This window comes from Dromiciops gliroides, chromosome 2 (assembly GCF_019393635.1).
Source record: "Dromiciops gliroides isolate mDroGli1 chromosome 2, mDroGli1.pri, whole genome shotgun sequence".
NCBI classification, from domain to species: domain Eukaryota; kingdom Metazoa; phylum Chordata; class Mammalia; order Microbiotheria; family Microbiotheriidae; genus Dromiciops; species Dromiciops gliroides.
Genome location: NC_057862.1, coordinates 459304197 through 459322514, shown reverse-complemented (window position 1 = coordinate 459322514; position 18318 = coordinate 459304197). Strand labels below are relative to the sequence as shown.

At 44.0% G+C, this 18318-nt stretch overlaps 1 protein-coding gene across 1 annotated transcript in view; it reads right to left on the bottom strand.

The window, feature by feature from the left end:
- Window positions 1-7457: 7457 nt before the first annotated feature.
- LOC122740657 (plasmanylethanolamine desaturase-like) overlaps window positions 7458-18318 on the bottom strand; it is a 36208-nt gene continuing 25347 nt past the window's right edge. Inside the window, exons 3-6 of the mRNA XM_043983140.1 lie at window positions 12886-12977; window positions 11890-12034; window positions 9574-9786; window positions 7458-8676 (exon numbers count right to left, since the gene is read on the bottom strand). Coding sequence (XP_043839075.1) covers window positions 8555-8676; window positions 9574-9786; window positions 11890-12034; window positions 12886-12977 — 572 coding nt within the window. The 3' untranslated portion in view covers window positions 7458-8554. The remainder of the gene's footprint in view (window positions 8677-9573; window positions 9787-11889; window positions 12035-12885; window positions 12978-18318) is intronic.

Below are 18318 nucleotides of genomic sequence, written 5' to 3'. Positions count from 1 at the left end.
GACATGGGGCAGCTAGGTGGCACAGTGGATAAAGCACTGGTCCTGGATTCAGGAGGACCTGACTTCAAATTCAGTCTCAGACACTTGACATTCACTAGCTGTGTGACCCTAGGCAAGTCACTTAACCCTCATTACCCCACCAAAAAACAACAAAAAACCCCCAACAAAGTGGATGACATGCTTCATCATGGATCCTATAACTCTTGTAATAAGTTTTACATACCACATAAGACCAGATTGTCTCCCCATCAAATATAAGCTCATTGAGGGAAGGAACTATCTTTTTATTTGTATCTCCAGCACCTTGCATATAGTAACCACTTAATAAATGCCCTGTTTACTGATGGCTAAGAGCTACAAGAGTTCATGGGTTACTTTTTGCTGGTTGGGTAAGGGAAGTCTTTCCTGAAAACATGCATTTTAAGCTAGGCCTTGAAGGCAGGTTATGATTTCCATAGGAGAGGAGGGAGAAGATGTTCTGCACAAAGCCACTGGGGTGGGAAAGCTCAGAGAATATTTGGGGAATGGTGAATACGGTTTAAGTCAAGCAGAAAGTTAATAAAGAGAACCAGTGGGAGATAAGGCAGGAAAGGTAGATCGTGGAGGGTTGTGAATACCCGCCAGGCTGAGGAACTTGGAAAACAAGTCTTTTTTCGTTTGTTTGTTTGTTTTTGCAGGGCAATGAGGGTTAAGTGACTTGCCCAGGGTCACACAGTTAGTAAGTGTCAAGTGTCTGAGACCAGACTTGAACTCAGGTCCTCCTGAATCCAGGGCCAGTGCCTTATCCACTGTGCCACCTAGCTGCCCCCTGGAAAGCAAGTATTGGAGCCAATAGCTTTGGTGCCAGCTTTGAGACTTACCAGCTCTATGACCTAAATCAAATCACTCTAGATCTCAGAGCCTTAGTTTCTTCCTCTGTAAAATGGAGAGTATCCTACTTTCGCAACTTATCACACAGGACAGTTTTAGGTAAAGCAAAAATTTGTCAATTATAGAGCACAATAGAAACTTGACTTGGTATAACCATTAAGGTAGATACTTTATAAACCACAAAACACCATACGAGCCATCATTATTTACATTTATATTATGCCTATTTGTGGGCAATGATGATCTACTTTGAGCAAGGAAAAAGCATGATCTGCTGTTCTGAAAAATGACTCTTTAATTTTAAATTTTTTAATTTTTGTGGGGCAATAAGGGTTAAGTGACTTGCCCAGGGTCACACAGCTAGTAAGTGTAAAGTGCCTGAGGTCGGATTTGAACTCAGGTCCTCCTGAATCCAGGGCCGGTGCTCTATCCACTTCACCACCTAGCTGCCCCTCTAAAATGACTCTTGAAGCATGGGTAAGATAGATTGGCGGATTAGAAGAGGAAGAAACCAAAAGGAGGAAGACCAGTGAGGTTGTTTCAATCATTATTTAGAAAATGGATATAATAAAGAACACTAGTCTTGGAGCTACAAGACCTTGGCTGAATCTTGACTTTGAGACTTACTAGCTATATGACCCTAAGCAAATTACTCAGCTCACTTTTTTTGGGGGGGGGGGAGGGCAATGGGGGTTAAGTGACTTGCCCAGGGTCACACAGCTAGCAAATGTCAAGTATCTGATGCCGGATTTGAACTCAGGTCCTCCTGAATCCAAGGCCCGTGCTTTATCTACTGCTCCACCTAGCTACCCCTCAGCTTACTTTTAAAAACTTTATCTGTAAAAAGAGAATACCTAGAGGCATCTAGGTGGCACAGTGGATAAAGCACTGACCCTGGATTCAGGAGTACCTGAGTTTAAATCTGGCCTCAGACACTTGACACTTACTAGCTGTGTGACCCTGGGCAAGTCACTTAACCCCCATTGCCCACCAAAAAAGGAAAAAAAAGAGAATACCTAGGCATTCAGCAGTGGCTGTGAAGAAAACACTTTATGAACATTAAAGCACTGAAGGAATGTGCATTCTTATTATTGTAGTCCTAATGAGACGGAGGGAATGCTAGGACTGGAGGGATGAGCTTTAGATTTGGGAGAGAGACATTGCACAAGAATGAATAGGTCTTAGTAATTTAATGGAATGGGAGGTGTTGAGGGACAAAGAGGAAGCCAGGATAGAACTTTTACTCCTGAACCCTTTCACAACCCGTATTCTTGCTGAGATAAGAAATAGTAATTAAACACTAGGAAAACTGTTCCTGATGGAGGGCTGGAAGTTATGAGGTATCTAGTGACTATCCCAACCCTCCCCCGTGTCACTCAGATAGAAACACCATGACATGCTTCTTCCCACTAGATGGCAGTACAACCACACATTTTAAATAGAAGCCAAATTCCCCAAACCTTTTGTTTGACTTTTATGAATCCACCTAGAAGACTGGTACACTAAGCTTCTTGAAGGTAGGAATGTCGTTTTTACTTTGTGTCTCCAATGACAAACAGAGGAACTGTCACGTAGATTTTTGGGTTTTTTTGTTTGTTTGAGGGGCAATTGGGGTTAAGTAACTTGCCCAGGGTCACACAGCTAGTAAGTGTTAAGTGTCTGAGGCCGGATTTGAACTCAGGTACTCCTGAATCCAGGGCCGGTGCTCTATCCACTGCGCCATCTAGCTGCCCCACGTAGATTTTTAATAAATGCTTTTAATTGAATCCCATCAAAGACATAGCACATTTTTTTTTTTTTTGGTTTGTTTTTTTGTGGGGCAACGAGGATTAAGTGACTTGCCCAGGGTCACACAGCTAGTACGTGTCAAGTGTCTGAGGTCGGATTTGAACTCAGGTCCTTCTGAATTCAAGGCCAGTGCTTTATCCACTGTACCACCTAGCTGCCCCCATAGCACATTTTTATGAATCCCATTTTATAGAAGAGGTAACTGAAGCCCTGAAAAGTGGTGACTGGTTCAAGGTCACAAAATTAATTAGAAGAGTCAGGGGATGGAAACGCATGAGTTGATGGGAAATGGCTATCACTATAGAGTGGACACAAACCCACCTGCTTATCCTTGACTTGAATAACCTAGATGTACCATGATCAGGAAATTAAGAAGAAACATCTTTCCTGGGTTATTTTGCTCACAAACCACCTTTCATCCAAACACGCATGGCCCACTGTTGCCAAAGAAGTAACAGTGAGCTGTTCTCTGCAGGTTTTCATTAGGTTATGTCAGAGTCTACCCTCTGACAGCAAGTGGGCCAATGGAATCCCCAAAGGGATCCTTGAAGCTCTGGGCTTGTTCCAAGCCCTCATTCTTCATCCTAGATCCAAATCCATAGTGCACAATCACAGGAAGAGTTAGTTATAGGACGAGATTCAGAGCTGAAGAACATTGACCCTTAAACAGCATTTAGTAAAGCAGTGGTCTGGGCAGCTAGGTGGCGCAGTGGATAGAGCACTGGCCCTGGAGTCAGGAGTACCTGAGTTCAAATCCGGCCTCAGACACTTAACACTTACTAGCTGTGTGACCCTGGGCAAGTCACTTAACCCCAATTGCCTCACCAAAAAAACCCCACAAAAAACAAACAAACAAAAAAACACAGTAAAGCAGTGGTCATTGTTTTACTAAACTCTTATTAATACCCATTTTTAATACCTGCCAAATCTCCACCCTTTTTCTCCATTTATTTACCACAATCCAAAAGTATAAAGAACAAGCCTGGCCCCAAATTAGAGACATTAAAAAGACACCCAGCTCCCCCTTCCCCCCAGTTGTAAAGGTGGATAGTCCATTATGATATGAAACATTGCGCATGCTATCAGGGTGTTTTTTTTTTAATGTTAATGGTTTTGCTGAATATTTGTCCTCTTCTTCCTCTTTAAAAAATAACTTTGTTATAAACAAAAGACAATGAGAATCTTATTTTAAACATGTATTTACCTTCCTCCCTCACAAGGAGAGTCGTGAGGAAAGTGCTTTGAAAGAGTTATTGAAATGTGAACTATTTATAGATGAGGAAACAGTTTTTCCCTCCCAGAGAAGGGAGCTGATGCCTAAGGAGAAGGGATTAAGTAGCAGAGGTAGCTTTTGAAATCAGGTTCCATTGCAATGCACTAAGCAGCCCCAGTGACCTGGACATTTATGTTAGTAGCACATAGTAGGGGCAAGAATGGATTTGGGGTAAACCAAACATGCTTTGGAATCCTCTCTCCGGAACTCTCCTGAGCCAGTTTCCTCATCTGAGGGGGTTTATAATTATGAAGGATGGGGCTGGGTACTTTTTGGGAAAGCTCATTCTATTCTGGTCCTCGACTGAGCCAGAGGATGCCCTCTCCCCAAAGTTTAGGGCTAGCTGAGACCTCTCTCCATGGTTTTGTTTCCCTCAGAGCTGGTGCCTGAGGAGGGAATAAGGCTTTTGTTATTCTGGTTTCCAAGATGGCACTAGAGAAAGTGCAAAGAGAATGCCTGCAATTTCACCATGAAATGCCATGGTGAATAGAGTGACTACGACCCCAGGGGTTTTTGTGTCTCACCTCGTGTCACTTAACTAGCTGGGTAAACCCTTTAAAAATGTTTCTGGGTCCCTCGTTTTTTCTTCAGGCAGCCATCTCCTATTTGCCAACTTGACCCACTTTTCTCCTGAAAGCCCTTTGGTGATTACTGAGGTGCTCTAAGAGAAAGATTATGAGATTTTTATTATTAGTTAGAAGACCTGGGTGAAAGTCCTCACTCTGTGGCTGGACTAGCTTTGTGACTGCTAGCAAGTCCGTTCACTCTTCTGGTCCCTGTAAGATGGTGATGACATTATTTTATCACATCAGGAAATCTGGGGTCAGAGGACCCATGTTCTCCTCCTGTTTCTGCCCTTACTGCTTATGTGACCCTGAACAAGTCACTTAACCTCACTAGCCAGACTTGTAAAAGGAAGCTGAATAGATAGATGGTCTATGGAATCGATTCTAGCTCAATGATCTCATGCGGTTGCATTGAAGAAAGCTTTTTGTGAACCTTGAAACCCTATACAAGGGGCAGCTAGGTGGTGCAGTGGATAAAGTACTGGTCCTGGATTCAGGAGGACCTGAGTTCAAATCCAGCCCCAGACACTTGATACTTACTAGCTGTGTGACCCTGGGCAAGTGACCTGACCCTCATTGCCCCACTAAGAAAAAAACCCAAAACTATACAAATGTGACTTCATACTGTCAGTCCTCATACTGATTTTGTTTTGTTTAAGCATAGTAGAGCAGGAACTTTGTTTCCTTACCACCATTTACCACTTTAAAAAAATCCTGTTTCCTCCTCCCTCCTCCTGATTGGTCCTAAATTTAGCAACCATGCTCTTTTTCTTTGTAGGGATGGGCCAGAGAAACTGTAGGGTCCACACTATTGTGAGGGATTGGGATCGGGAAATCATTTCCTATCAGCTACTTGGCCACCCTTCCTTTCCTCCAGCCCATCTTGGACACCAGATGATTGAGCCAGAGAGAGATTAGTACTGCTTTCATCACAGGACGCTATGGAGGGAATTCCTAGTTGAGGATTGGACTGGATGACTTCTGATATCTCCGAGCTTTCTCATCTGCTCTCAAAAGCTTTCAGTGCCTGCTTTCTTCTGCTTTAAATATGAGCCCCTCTATCCCAACTACAAAAAGTTGCTGTTTATATGTACTGACTTTAAGAGGTCAGGGGCTTTCTTTCATACATACTGCCCTTACCCCATAGCAATTAACATCAGGCTAGACTCTCACTTTCTTGCTCAAACCGATGACATCACTAGCATAATTGTAAAGGACATTAGGAGCCATCAAAGCCACAGCAAACACCCTCATAGGATGCATGAATCCCAGCTAAAAATATCCAATAAATGGTTATCCAGATTCACCTTGAATACCTCCAGTGTTAGAAAACTCACTACCTACTGAGGCAACCCATTCCATTACCTGGACAATTCCTAATTAGTAATTAATAGGAAGGGGCAGCAAGGTGGTGCAGTGGATAGAGCACTGGCCCTGGATCAGGAGGACCTGAGTTCAAATCCGGCCTCAGATACTTGACATTTACTAGTTATGTGACCCTGGGAAAGTCACTTAACCCCAATTGCCTCACCCCCCCCCAAAAAAATAATAGGATTATAAATTTGGAATTGGAAAGAAGTAAGTTCTTACATAAGCTTAATCAAACTTTATCTTTGTAACTTCCACGAATAATTTAACACTATGCATGTTTAAGTGTATTTCTTCCTTTTCATGACTGCCCTGATATTCAAAGACTCTGATCACACACACCTTCCCTAAATCTTCTTTCTTCCATCCCTGGTTTCTTGCCTGATATGGCCTGGTATTGCTAATCTCTCTTCCATCTCAACTGTCATACTCTAAATATGCTCCAGATATGTCAACATTCCTAAGTGTAAATGTAGGGCCTAGATTTAAACACAACCCTGCAGATGTGATCTGAACAGGGCAGTAGATAATGGGACTAGTCCCTCTGTTGCTTTTACATTTTAATCATTTATAGCATTTCAGAGTTGGGAGGGACTATGAGAAGTCATCTAGTCTTACCTCTTATATGACAATGAATCATCAGATTTACAATCTTTTATTGAACTGAACACTTGACATGATGGAGAACTCCATTTCTAGAGGAATGTGTTCCTTTGCCGGACACAGCTCTAATGGTGAAAAAACTGTCTCGAATGTTGAGTCAAAATCTATTCTCCAAGACTCAATTAGGATTTCACGCTGCCACTTTAAGCTGTAGTATCATGCTGAGTTTTGTAGTCACTTCAAACCCTATGTTGAATGACCTATGAACCTTAGTCCATACTGACTGCTGAGCAGGTGGAGTTGGAGAATGCTAGCTTCCTGACCAGTGTTTTGCACACAGTAATTGATCAATAAAAGTGTGTCCAGAGAAGGAAATTTATCTATTTTTATCTGTTTTAATAAGCTTTATTATCTAAAAAAGTGGGATTACTTCAACTGATCATCCTTCTGAAACAAGTATACCTAGAGAGTAGACAACAGAACCCACAAACCTTTTCAATACCCTAGAGAACAGGTTGAGTGAGGGCTTAACCCTGGAAGGGCAGAGAATACCTTTTCACACCACCACCCACCCAATCTAGAAACTATCTGGGCTTTGATGAGTTATTACAGAAAACCCTAAATTCCTTTGAACTAGCTTAATTGGATACAGTCTGGGGATTGCATAGGTTAAGTTTAGAGTTAAGAGTATTTATCTGTATTTCTATTTTCCTATTTCCTTATCTCTGATTTGTATTAGTTTTACCTTTGTTATTTAATTAATTCCCAAGTAATAAAATCTGATCCTTTCGTGACCTAAAGCTTAAAGGCTCCTTTCTTATTGGCCTCGGAGAAATATCTAAAAAGGGCAGTTCAGAGGGGAGGGTGAACCTAAAAGTTCCTTCATTATTTCTGGGACCCCAATATTCTGGTGAATCACCCAAATAATGCTCCATATATCAAATTTTGGCCCTCACAAAACACAAAGTGGTGAACAAAGTATTCTCGGCTGCTTTGTTATAAATATATTATATACATTCAAAACATCACCATAAAATATTATTCCATGTTACAGAAAAGATATTAAGGCTTTATATTATTTACATTAAACAAGCAAGCACCTTAAAAAAAACAACTCTCCTCTTTTGACAACCCTTCTCCAAAAGGGCTATCATTTCCCTCCCATCCAGTCATTCCCTTAGCTCATGGCTCTTGCAGTGCAAAGAAACATTTCTAGCACCAGCTGAATTATCGCCTTTCGATGAAAAGGGAAATGTCCGGCTCAAGTCTGTTCCTGGGGGCTGGGTAGAGGTGCAGGGTTCCTGAACTGAGCTGGGAGTCAGGGTAGGGCTAGTGCAGGTTACAGATAGATTTCCCTCAGTCTCGGCAGAGGGAGAGACCAGACTGGCCTGGGGAAGATTCTCCCCTTGCTTCCCAAGCCCAATGGGAGAGAGGCCAGTCAGCCCTGCAGGTAACCCCCACCCCAAGGGCACAAAGGAGACACTATGGTGAACAGACCATTAAGTGCATGAAGAGCTGGCTGTTGTCGGGGCTCCTTTGGTTCCGTGGGCTGTTTTCATGCAGAGCAGCCTTGGGAGGACTGCATTCAAACTAACTAAAAACCCTAATGGACCAGTCAAAGTCACCATAACCCTCTGCCTTCTGCTCTTCCTCCTATCTCCATTTGGCCCCAGGCTCTCCCAGGCAGTGCAGAAACATGGTGACTATGCCAACCAACCCCAAGAGCAGGTTTTTCCTTCTTTCTCCACAAATTCCCTTGAGTTTCCATGGGGTGCTTCTTTGAGGAGGGGGCCACCTTACTCTCAACAATGACGGGCACCCCCAGGGATTCTGCCCCTCCCCCCATGTTAATCTGTTACATGTCAAGTATCATCTTTGTTTCAAAGGAGAGAGAAGCTATCAGTGCTGCCCATCTACTGAGCAGGTCTCCAAGTAATTTCATTTCAAGTCTGGCACTTGGCGGATGGGGTGTGTGTCCTTGTGTGTGTGTGTGTCCCTGTGTGTGTGTTTAGAAGAGAGAGAGAGAGAGAGAGGCTGTTTGGAAAGGTTGGCAACAACGTTAGAGCTCATAGGAAACAGCTGGGGACTACTTTATCTTCTGGGCCCACTTCATATCATCTGCTCTGGGCTTTTCTCCAGTTAGTCCTTGGATAATATCCTCTAACCGTCTCCAGAATCCAATCTTCTCCAATGGGTAATTGAGCCAACCTGAATGAAAAAGGGAAGCTTGGATTATTGTCTTGGGCTACTCTGGAGGACAAGCAATCTCTAAATGAAAATCCAATCTGTTCTTTTGTAGAAGAGAGCAGGGTATATTCAAATCCATTGACCAGGTGGGGCTCTGGCAGCCACCTGAACACCAGGAAAGAATACTGGCTCATACAAACACCTACCCTTAAAGGAGGTTTCCTTTCCAGGTCATTTCATGTGAGAGGAATTAGTGGTCTCTGCTAAAAGCAACACCCAAAACTTCTGAAGCTCAAACCCCTTAGCCTGGCACTCAATGCTTTCCCCAGTCCCAGGGGTAGTGGTATAGCATGGGAGTATCACAAAATCAAAGGCCACAGCCAGAAGAGAACAGAAGGCATCCTGTTGCAAGCTCTCATTTTACAATCAGAAATTGAAGGACCCTTTCAGTTCTTGTTTTTGAAAGATAAGTGGACTGATTAATCTGGCCCAGACCTACCAGAACTGCCCTATCTCTCACTACACTAGTACAGAAATTCCCCTCTGGGCCGAGCTGATCTCCTTGTCTCTGAATGTATCTGAGATTCTTCCACCTCAGCAGCTTGGATTATACTGTTCCTGCCACATGTACCATCTTCATTCCCAACCTATTCAAATCCTTCAAAGCTAGATGGAACCCCCCCCCCCCGCCTTCCATTTCTGGAAAGCCTTGCCTGATCTCTCCTCCTTCTCCCTCAATCTCCTCTTTTTTTGCACTTCCTACAGACATGAGCAAGTATTTCTCATCTAGTAACACAGACTGCTCAGTCTTGTCAATGATCTTTTCACTTGTTTCTCTCCTCTCTCCTTCACTAACCTAGGAGCTGCCTCAGGGTAGGGGCTCTGGTTAATGTTCCAGTGCCTAACCCAACAACTCACCTGTGGTGATACAGAAGTAGGTCTCATGCGGGGACACATGGTGGATTCGGTGGTGCTTTCTGGGAAGGATGATGTGCCAGTCCTGGAGGAAAGTGACCCATCGAGGAAGCCCGACATAGGTGTGAGACCATTTGTGAATTTGGTTGGTGAAGGTTCCAAAGATGATGAGGCAAAAGACAAAACACTCCCAGGGATAGAGCTGAAAAAGTTCATCTGTGGGAGGGGAGAGAAGCACAAATACCATGACAGTCATAGGTTCTGCAATGGGACAATGCTCTAATCCAAGATTCCAATCTCAGTTCTGTAAATTATGATGTGGCACAAATTATGTCTGGGTGTCATTGGCACAAATTAACCTCTCTCTGCCTGCTTTTTTTTTTTCCTACTGTAGGGGCCAAAATTTAATATATGGAGCATTAATTGGGTGACTCACCAAAATATTGGGGTCCTGAAAATAATGAGGGACCTCTAGGTTCAAAGTTCCCTCCCCTCCGAACTGCCCTTTTAGATATTTCTCCCAGGCCAATAAGAAGGGAGCCTTACAGCTTCTTTTCCACAGAAGGATCGTATTTTATTACTTGGGAATCAATTAAACAACAAAGGTGAAATTAATAAAAAATCAAAGATAAGGAAATAGGAAAAAAGAAATACAGATAAATCCTCCTAATTCTAACCTAAGTCTATACAATCCCCAGATCATTTCCAATTAAGCTAATTCAAAGGAATGCAGGGGTTTTTTGTGTTCACTCACCACACCTGGAAAGTCTGCTAGCTTTCTCACATCACCAGGAAACCAAGAAGAGAGAGAGCGGGCAGCACGAGTGTTCTCCAAGTGACTACTAGCCTCCTCTCAACGAGCATTCAATCTCCCTCCCCCAAAAGGGGAGGTCCTTCAAAAACTGCCTATGGAGAGTTCTCCTTCTGACCTCAGTAACATATGTAACTTCAGGGTGGGCCAGGTATGGCTTCTCCCAAATGAGTCAGCTAAATTCCAATAATTTTTTACTACAAATAATTTTTTACCACATTCCCCCATTTGTTTCTTCAAGAACCACATGTAGTTTGCTCGATGAAACACTACACAGAGGGAAGGGATGGGACAATATGATCACTAAAAGGTCATTTCCAGCTCTAAGTCCTATGATCTTACCTCTCCTCTCCCTACCTATGGCCATGCTGGTGATGGCCAAAAGTGTTTTAGGAATCTAGCTGAGGAGTCTTGTTATATCACCACCCTTTATATTATGCCCCTAAATAAGGCCCAGTTTGAAATGTTCATTTAAAAGGAAGAGGAGATCCAATATCATTCATTCCTTGGCCATCCATGGAAGAAAGCTTCTGTAGGCTGGAAGGTCTTAGAGCTAACTTAAAGCCCTCTTGATGCTTCTCATTTCATCAAAAACTAAGAGAGAACCAATGAATTTTTAAAAAACTTTTTGTGGGGCAAGGAGGGTTAAGTGACTTGCCCAGGGTCACACAGCTAGTAAGTGTCAAGTGTATGAGGCCAGATTTGAACTCAGGTCCTCCTGAATCCAGGACCAGTGTTTTATCTACTGTGCCACCTAGCTGCCACGGGGTATCATGGGATTTAGAGCTGGAAGGGATCTTAAAGAGATCTAGTCCAACCCCTTCATTTTATAGGGGAGGAGACTAAAACCCAGGAAGGACAAAGGAGTTTACTAACATAGATCAAGTCCAATCCAATCAACATGTATTAAGTGGAAGGCGCTGTGCTGCCTGATATAGATAAAAAGACAGCCTTTTATCTAAAGGAGTTTACATTCTGTGTATGTGTGTGAGGGAGGTGGAAAGAGGATGACAACAATCTCCCACAAACCCCATACGTTGTCTCATTTGAACGCTAGGAGGCTAGGTGTCGAGGTATAATAATCCTCACTTCTGCCTGTGTGGAAACAGGCTCAGAATACCACAGGATTTGTCCATGGCTGCAAAGCTAGAAAACGTCAGAGATGGGATCTGAGCCCAGGTCTTTCTTAGCCTCAAGTTCAGTGCTCTTTTCCTTCCACCATGGTGGCTTTGTCTCATAGTTTTCCCCAAAGCAGCACATTCACCACCATCCCGGTGCCACCTAGAATGTCCTCTAAGCCTACTGGTCTCCTTGAGTCTCTGCCTCCTCTCCGTGCTGCTCCCCTGCCCCCTAGCAAATTGCTCTAGGTGCCAGAACTTCAATTATGGATGTTTCCCAGCCTTCAAGGATTGCTTCCCTATCATTCCCTCTCCTATTCCCAGTGAAGTGGTCTTTCCACATTACCCTGTTACTGATTTAAAACCCGTGCCCTTCCCTGCCCCCCTCACCAGGGCTTAGAGTGTTGAACTTGTAGGCCATGTTCACCAGAGGCAGCAGCGTCACTAGGCAGTTGTCCCCATTGGTTTCAATAAAGTCATGCCGGGTGATGGCTGTGGGGTCAATGTGGTGCTCCCGGAAGGGCCGGATGAAAGCCTGAGAAAAGAGAGAAGACATCTTCTAAGTACCTCCCATCAGCACCAGGAAGAAGCTCCCCGTAATTGCTAATTTTCAGTTAGTCTATCAGATAGGATTCCTCACTACCCCACCCTCCCCCCAACACCACTGGAGCATTCATTTGGGCCATCTGCACCCTTGGTTATGTCCTTTCCTGTGCTAGAATTTGCTCCCATTACTCAAATCCTGCCCAGTATTCAAGATTAACCTCCCCACCAACACCTCCCTGATTATTTAAACTCACATTTTCTTTTTTCTCTGAATGCCTAAGCCATCAAACACCATTTGTCATTTGAATCTTAAGATGGCTGGTGTTTTTCTCTAATGGGTTGGTTCCTCTGCAGTTTGTCTCCCTAAAGCAGGGACCATGGCTCATACTTCTTACTATCTCCCAGAAGGCTGGGCAAAGAAGAGGATTCAATAAAATCTGTGGCTTTTCTAGTCAGTGCCCTCTAAGAGAGGAAAGAAAGTGAAAAAGCTGATCCAGATTTCAATCTCCAGGAGCCACAAGCTACTGCCTCTGGTTACAAGGGCCATTTTCCCTGACTTCATTAACTGGGTGGGAAGAACAGACTTGCCCTGAAGCCTGGCCAATTGGAAAGCCCTGGAGGCCTCAGCACATTTGCCCTCTCTCTAAAAAGGGAGAAAATTCTCAATGATGAGTTCTGCTAGTGAAGCGGCACAGCCCTGGGCTAGATATCACAGGACTTCGGCCAAAAGAGGAGACATGGTCACAAGCCCTGAAGGCTTTATTCTGCCTAGGAAATTAGCTGAGGAGAGTGGCACCAGGAGACATGTCTAAGAGCTAGCAGTTAGGCTTGAGTACAAACCTTTCCCACCACAGGCAGCTCCACAGAGCCCCATGTATCAGCCCCCCAGTGCACCAGCCCCGACAGGAAGTCAGCGATGAGGGCCCCTGCAACTGAGAAAAAAAGGGGGGAAGTGAGTACTCTGGTAAGAAGAAGAGGGGAGGGAGGGACTCCTGTGCAGAACTCTAGGGCTGTTTCCTTTATCCCCAAATGCCAGTTCTATTCCTGGAGTCCCTCTTAAGTCCTGCCTACCCAGGGATCAGGGACCCATCTATATATTCTACCCAGCCCCCTCCCCACAGGGAGTCAATTACAGAATGGAAAGTAGACTGGATTTAGAGTCAGAGGAACTGGCTGGGAATCCTGGCTCTGTCATTGATTGTGAGACCCTTGGCAGATTATGGCACCTTCCTGGGCCTCAGTTTCTTCCCCTGCAAAATATGGGGGGATTGGCCTGTATCATCTCTGTGGGTCCTTCCTGCTCTAAATCTACAGCCCTGTGCCTCCTAGAAGTCCTTATCCACACAGGCGGCCTACTCTCTTCCCTCCTCCCCGAGGCTGGGAAAGGACTTGGAGACTGTTAATAGGGGATGGCTCTTCGGCTAATGCTAAAAAACAAAACAAGCTCATATAAAGTACACTGAGGCCCTGTGTCAACCTTAGGCACAGCAGATGGGATCGTCTGTTTCTCCAACAACCACATCGTACTACAGCTGTCTCTGATTTTGTCCTGGCTTCCTGTGTGACCTTCTTTACCAGCACCTACCCCTCTCTGGGCTATTTTGAAATGGAGACATAATCGATTAGCAAGGAAGCCCTGATGAACCATCTGTTCAGCAAGGAGTGCATGCTTTAACCCTTTAGACCACTCCTCCCACTCTGCACAGTGCCTCTGCTATCACTAAAGTACCACTTGGGGAGAAGGGGGTACATGGTCTGATCCATCTGGGTCCACGCTCCCTGAAAGGAGGCTTTGTCTGGAAAGAGCACCAATATAAGAGTCACAAGTCCTTAGTTCAAGTCACTGTGTAATGCTGTGTGAGTCACCTAAGCTCTATGAGCCTTAGTTTGTTCATTTGTTAGATGGGGACAGATAGCATGTTCCCTCCCTACATCACAAGATTATGGTGAGCAAAGCATTTTGAAAACTAAAGTATGACTGAATCGTTATTATGACTTCCTCTCAATGGCTGAGTCCGGCAGCAGCCCAAGAATGCCAAGCTACTCCCACAGTTTAGTGGTGACTGGACAAGAGCTTCAGAGAGAAAGCCTTGAGGAAGCACTGTCCAGGAGGGAAAGTAGAGACTCTGACCCTTGGACTGTTCACCATTCAACCCTCCAGTTTTTATAGAGTTGGTCCCTTCCACAGGTTGGGGGAAGTATGTTTAGAGGAGCTGGGATGGTTATCTAGGCCAGCTGAGGACAACTGTTCAGCAAACAGTGCCTGATCACCTATTGTGTGGAGGAATGGTCCTGTGCTGTGCCCAGGGAGAAAGACAAAGATGACTAAAAGATAATCCCCTCCCTGGAAGAGCAGACAATGCAGGAAAGGTAGGGGACCATGGGAGGAGGGGGAGAGGGCCACAGCAAGACCAGTTAAGAGCATCAGAGCAGCACCATCCAAATTCTATGGCTGTCAGAGAGCCTCTTTTGTTGGGGAGGCAGTCGTGGGCTCTGGTAAGAGCCCTAGGACCTGGCTTGGGGTGCTTTGCTTCTAAGTTGTGCAACCTAGAACAAGTAACCTCTTTCCACTGTGCCTCAGTTTCCTCATCTGCAAATAGGGTATAGTACTATTTATAGTACCTCTTTCATATGGCTGTAGTGAGGATTAAAAGAGAAAAGCCATTTAAAGCAAGATATAAATGTGAGCTATCCCTCTTAACATTATTATTGTGTTGTTGTTGTTGGTTTTTTTTTTCCCAGGGCAATTAGGGTTAAGTGACTTGCCCAGGATCACACAGCTAGTAAGTGTTAAGTGTCTGAGGCCGGATTTGAACTCAGGTCCTTCTGATTCCAGGGCCAGTGCTCTATCCATTGCGCCATCTAGCTGCCCCAACATTATTATTGTGTACCCTTTTTAGCCATTTGAGTTCATGGAGGTCAAACCCTGAGACAGCACAGAGAAGCTACCTCTCAACTGCTCACATATACAAACAGAATTGTACTCCTTCATTTCAGCAGCACTTCCTTAGCACATAGGGATGACTCATTTTACACCCTCCTTAAATGGGCACACTGGGCTTTAGGGGTAGCCCATGGCCTGTGGGCCTACCCTTCAATACAATGCCCTCCCTGCACCGAGCTGTGGCTGTCCTCTACCTAAGCAGAACTTGGAGTCAGCTGCTACTTGGGGGCTGTGCCCAGGAAATCCTGCCTCTGGTACTGATCACTGAAGCCGCCTGGGGGCTGCCCTCTGTGCACTGTGCCCAGTGGGCGGGAACAGAGGGCTCTGGTTTCATAGCCTTCTTGGGCTGCAGGGTGAAAAGGGGAGGAGAGAAAGAGAAGAGTTTGGAGAGTCACAGTCAGTGAGTTAGCTTGTGGCACTGTGTAACCTGGGGCCCAGGAGTCTGTAGGTATCCCAGGGTGGGTATGGAATCGAGACCTTGGGGTGTGTCTTCTTGTGCCTTCTTGCTTGAATAGTTAACTACCAAGGGTGTGGGCCTAGAGCCAGGAAGTAAACTAGTCCAGAGGGTGGGGCCCAGGATCTAAACATATGCTTTTGAGAGGGGCCTGGTATTGGGGTACTGCATTCCCATTCACCCAGTTGTAGTGGAAAAACTTGAATCTTTTGCTACTAACTTCCTGTGGTATCATATCTTTAGTTTTCTCGCCTGGGAAGTGAGGAGGCTAGGCTAAATAATAAATTTAGACTGGGGGAAAAAAAATGCACTTTCACTTTCATTAACCTCTAACTGAATTTTCAATGATGAATGCAAGCAACAAACATTCTTCTGAGGAGTCCACAGACTTCAACAGAGTGGCAAGGGGGTCCATGATATAAAAATATTTAAGAACCCTTGCTCCAAGGTCCCTTTCAGTGGTGAGATTCTGTTCTCCATTGCATAGGAAGGGGGGTTATTTTCATATATGCTTCACACATATTTCATACAGGTTATATGGGAATAAGGGAAGAATATTATAGAAAATGTCCAATTTCCCCCATTAGGTCCTTTCTTCTTCCAAGTATATGATCCAAGGAAGGGTCTGCTTTTAGGAGAGAAGAGACCATGAAAAGTCACCAACCTCTAGCTCTGTTGCCCCCTCACCCTAGTACATCCGTCTGATAACATTAGTTTGACAACTAATGCCCCTGGTTGAGCAACACCAGGCGGAGAGACCATGCCGAAGATATTCCTAGCTATGTACACAGTGTCCCCCGTATTCTGTTTTGTCTGTTCCTGCTATTGCCTAGTTCAGATTCTCTCACTAAACCCCAAAGACCCAGACACGAAGGCCAGAAAGGACAATCTTTGGACATTTGTCTTGTCTTGGAAAACTCCCTGGTACCACAGAGTCAGAGAGTTAAAAAGTGCCGGGAGGGGGTGCAGCTAGGTGGTACAGTGGATAAAGCATCGGCTCTGGGTTCAGGAGAACCTGAGTTCAAATTCGACCTCAGACACATGACACTAGCTGTGTGACCTTGGGCAAGTCACTTAACCCTCATTGCCCCCCCCCCCCAAAGGGAAAAGTGCTGGGACGGACCCCATCGAGCTGAACTCCACCCTGAATCAGCAATCACTTTTATAGTCTACTTGAAAGTAGTTATTCAGCACTCACAGTAGGTGGGGTATGCTGTACTGAAATATGTTAGCCTCAGAGTTGGGCATTCTCAGTTTGATTCTGCATTCTTATGAATGTGCTGTCTTCCTTAGAGAATATGGCTGCATGTAAGGGACTCCCAGGCACTCAGAGTTGTGGCTGGCTTTCCTGTATAGTCCTTCCAATACTGAAACCTGTTCTTAGGACATCTGTCAGCCCAGATGGATCAATTAATCAAACAAGCTTTCTTAAGTACTTCCCATTGATCCTTGATCTCATTTTATGACCCATTCTACTTCTGTAAGATAATGACCATAAGAGGCCCCATTCTGGAGTATTCTTGTTCATGATATCTTTTTCTTTTTTCTGCTAAGAATTTTAATAATATCGGTTTTCATAAGAATTCACCAAAAGAATGTGTTTTCCTTGATTATGCATATTACAAGGTTTGTTTGCTTTTTCTTTTTCTTTTTCCCAATGGAGGAGATAAATGAAAGAAAATAGATTTTTCTTCATTGAAAAATATTTAAATGAAAAAAGTAACCCACATTATGTTGATAATAATCTCCAAATTATTAAACTCTAGCCAGTTAGGAAATAGTGTTAGGTGATCCTTCTTTAAAAGTATAACGATTGGAGTGACGCCACCTGCTGGAGACTTACTGTAGAAGAGTTCCGCCCATGAAGCGAAGGTCTTTGAGGGCAAGACCAGGAGTCTCTTCTTTGGCGTCAGGAAGTGACGTGGGCTAGTGGGAGGAGGAAGGAAGAGACTGGCGCTCGCTCTCATGCTCTTTCCTCTGGACTCTGGTGGAGAGCGGAGCTAGAAATGTGCTCTCCCCTTAATAGATAGGAATCTAGGCCTTTCTCTCTCTCTTTACCAAATTTTTATTCTCCTTAATAAATGCTTAAAAGTCTAACTCTGGCTAAAGCTTATAATTTATTGGCAACCACTCATTAAATATTTTAGACAGTTTAGCTAGAATTTTAGCCCTTAACAAAAGATAACCACTCTAGAAACAAAATTGTCTGTAAAAAATTTAACTTAATAAGGCCTCATTAGGTTATGACCTTTATACTACTTGAAAAATATAAGAGAGTAGATGGCTTATCAGCATTCTGAAATAGCACTATTATGATAGGCAGATGAAGCCTAGCAGGCCTTTTCACCAAAATAAATGGAGTAGATTAGAATTAATAATGATAATAATAATAATATCACCATCACCATCATCCCAAAACACTGTCCTTGGGTCTAATTCCTGCCTCTTATATGTAAGACCCATATGAGTTTGGAGAAGTTACTGGGCCTCAGTTTCATCATCTGTATAATTTTGGAAGTAGACTAGACGGCATCTAAAGTTCCTTCCAACTACAGATCCAGATTCTACGACACCAAAAATGTAATTTTTCCTTGAACATCCCTAATCCATATTGTTGTTTGTTCTTCATTATTTTACCCCTCCTCCCCTCCCTTCCTTAGGAGGTAAGCAATCAGATGTGGGTTATATATATGCAATTATGTAAAACATTACCATATTAGTAATTTTGTATAAGAAAACTCGAAAAGAAAAAATGAAAGAGTGAAAAAATTGGATGCATGCTTCAGTCTATGTTCAATCAATATCCGTTCTTTCTTTGGAGGTGGATAGTATGCTTCACTATTAGTCCTTTAGGACTGTCTTAGATCAATATATT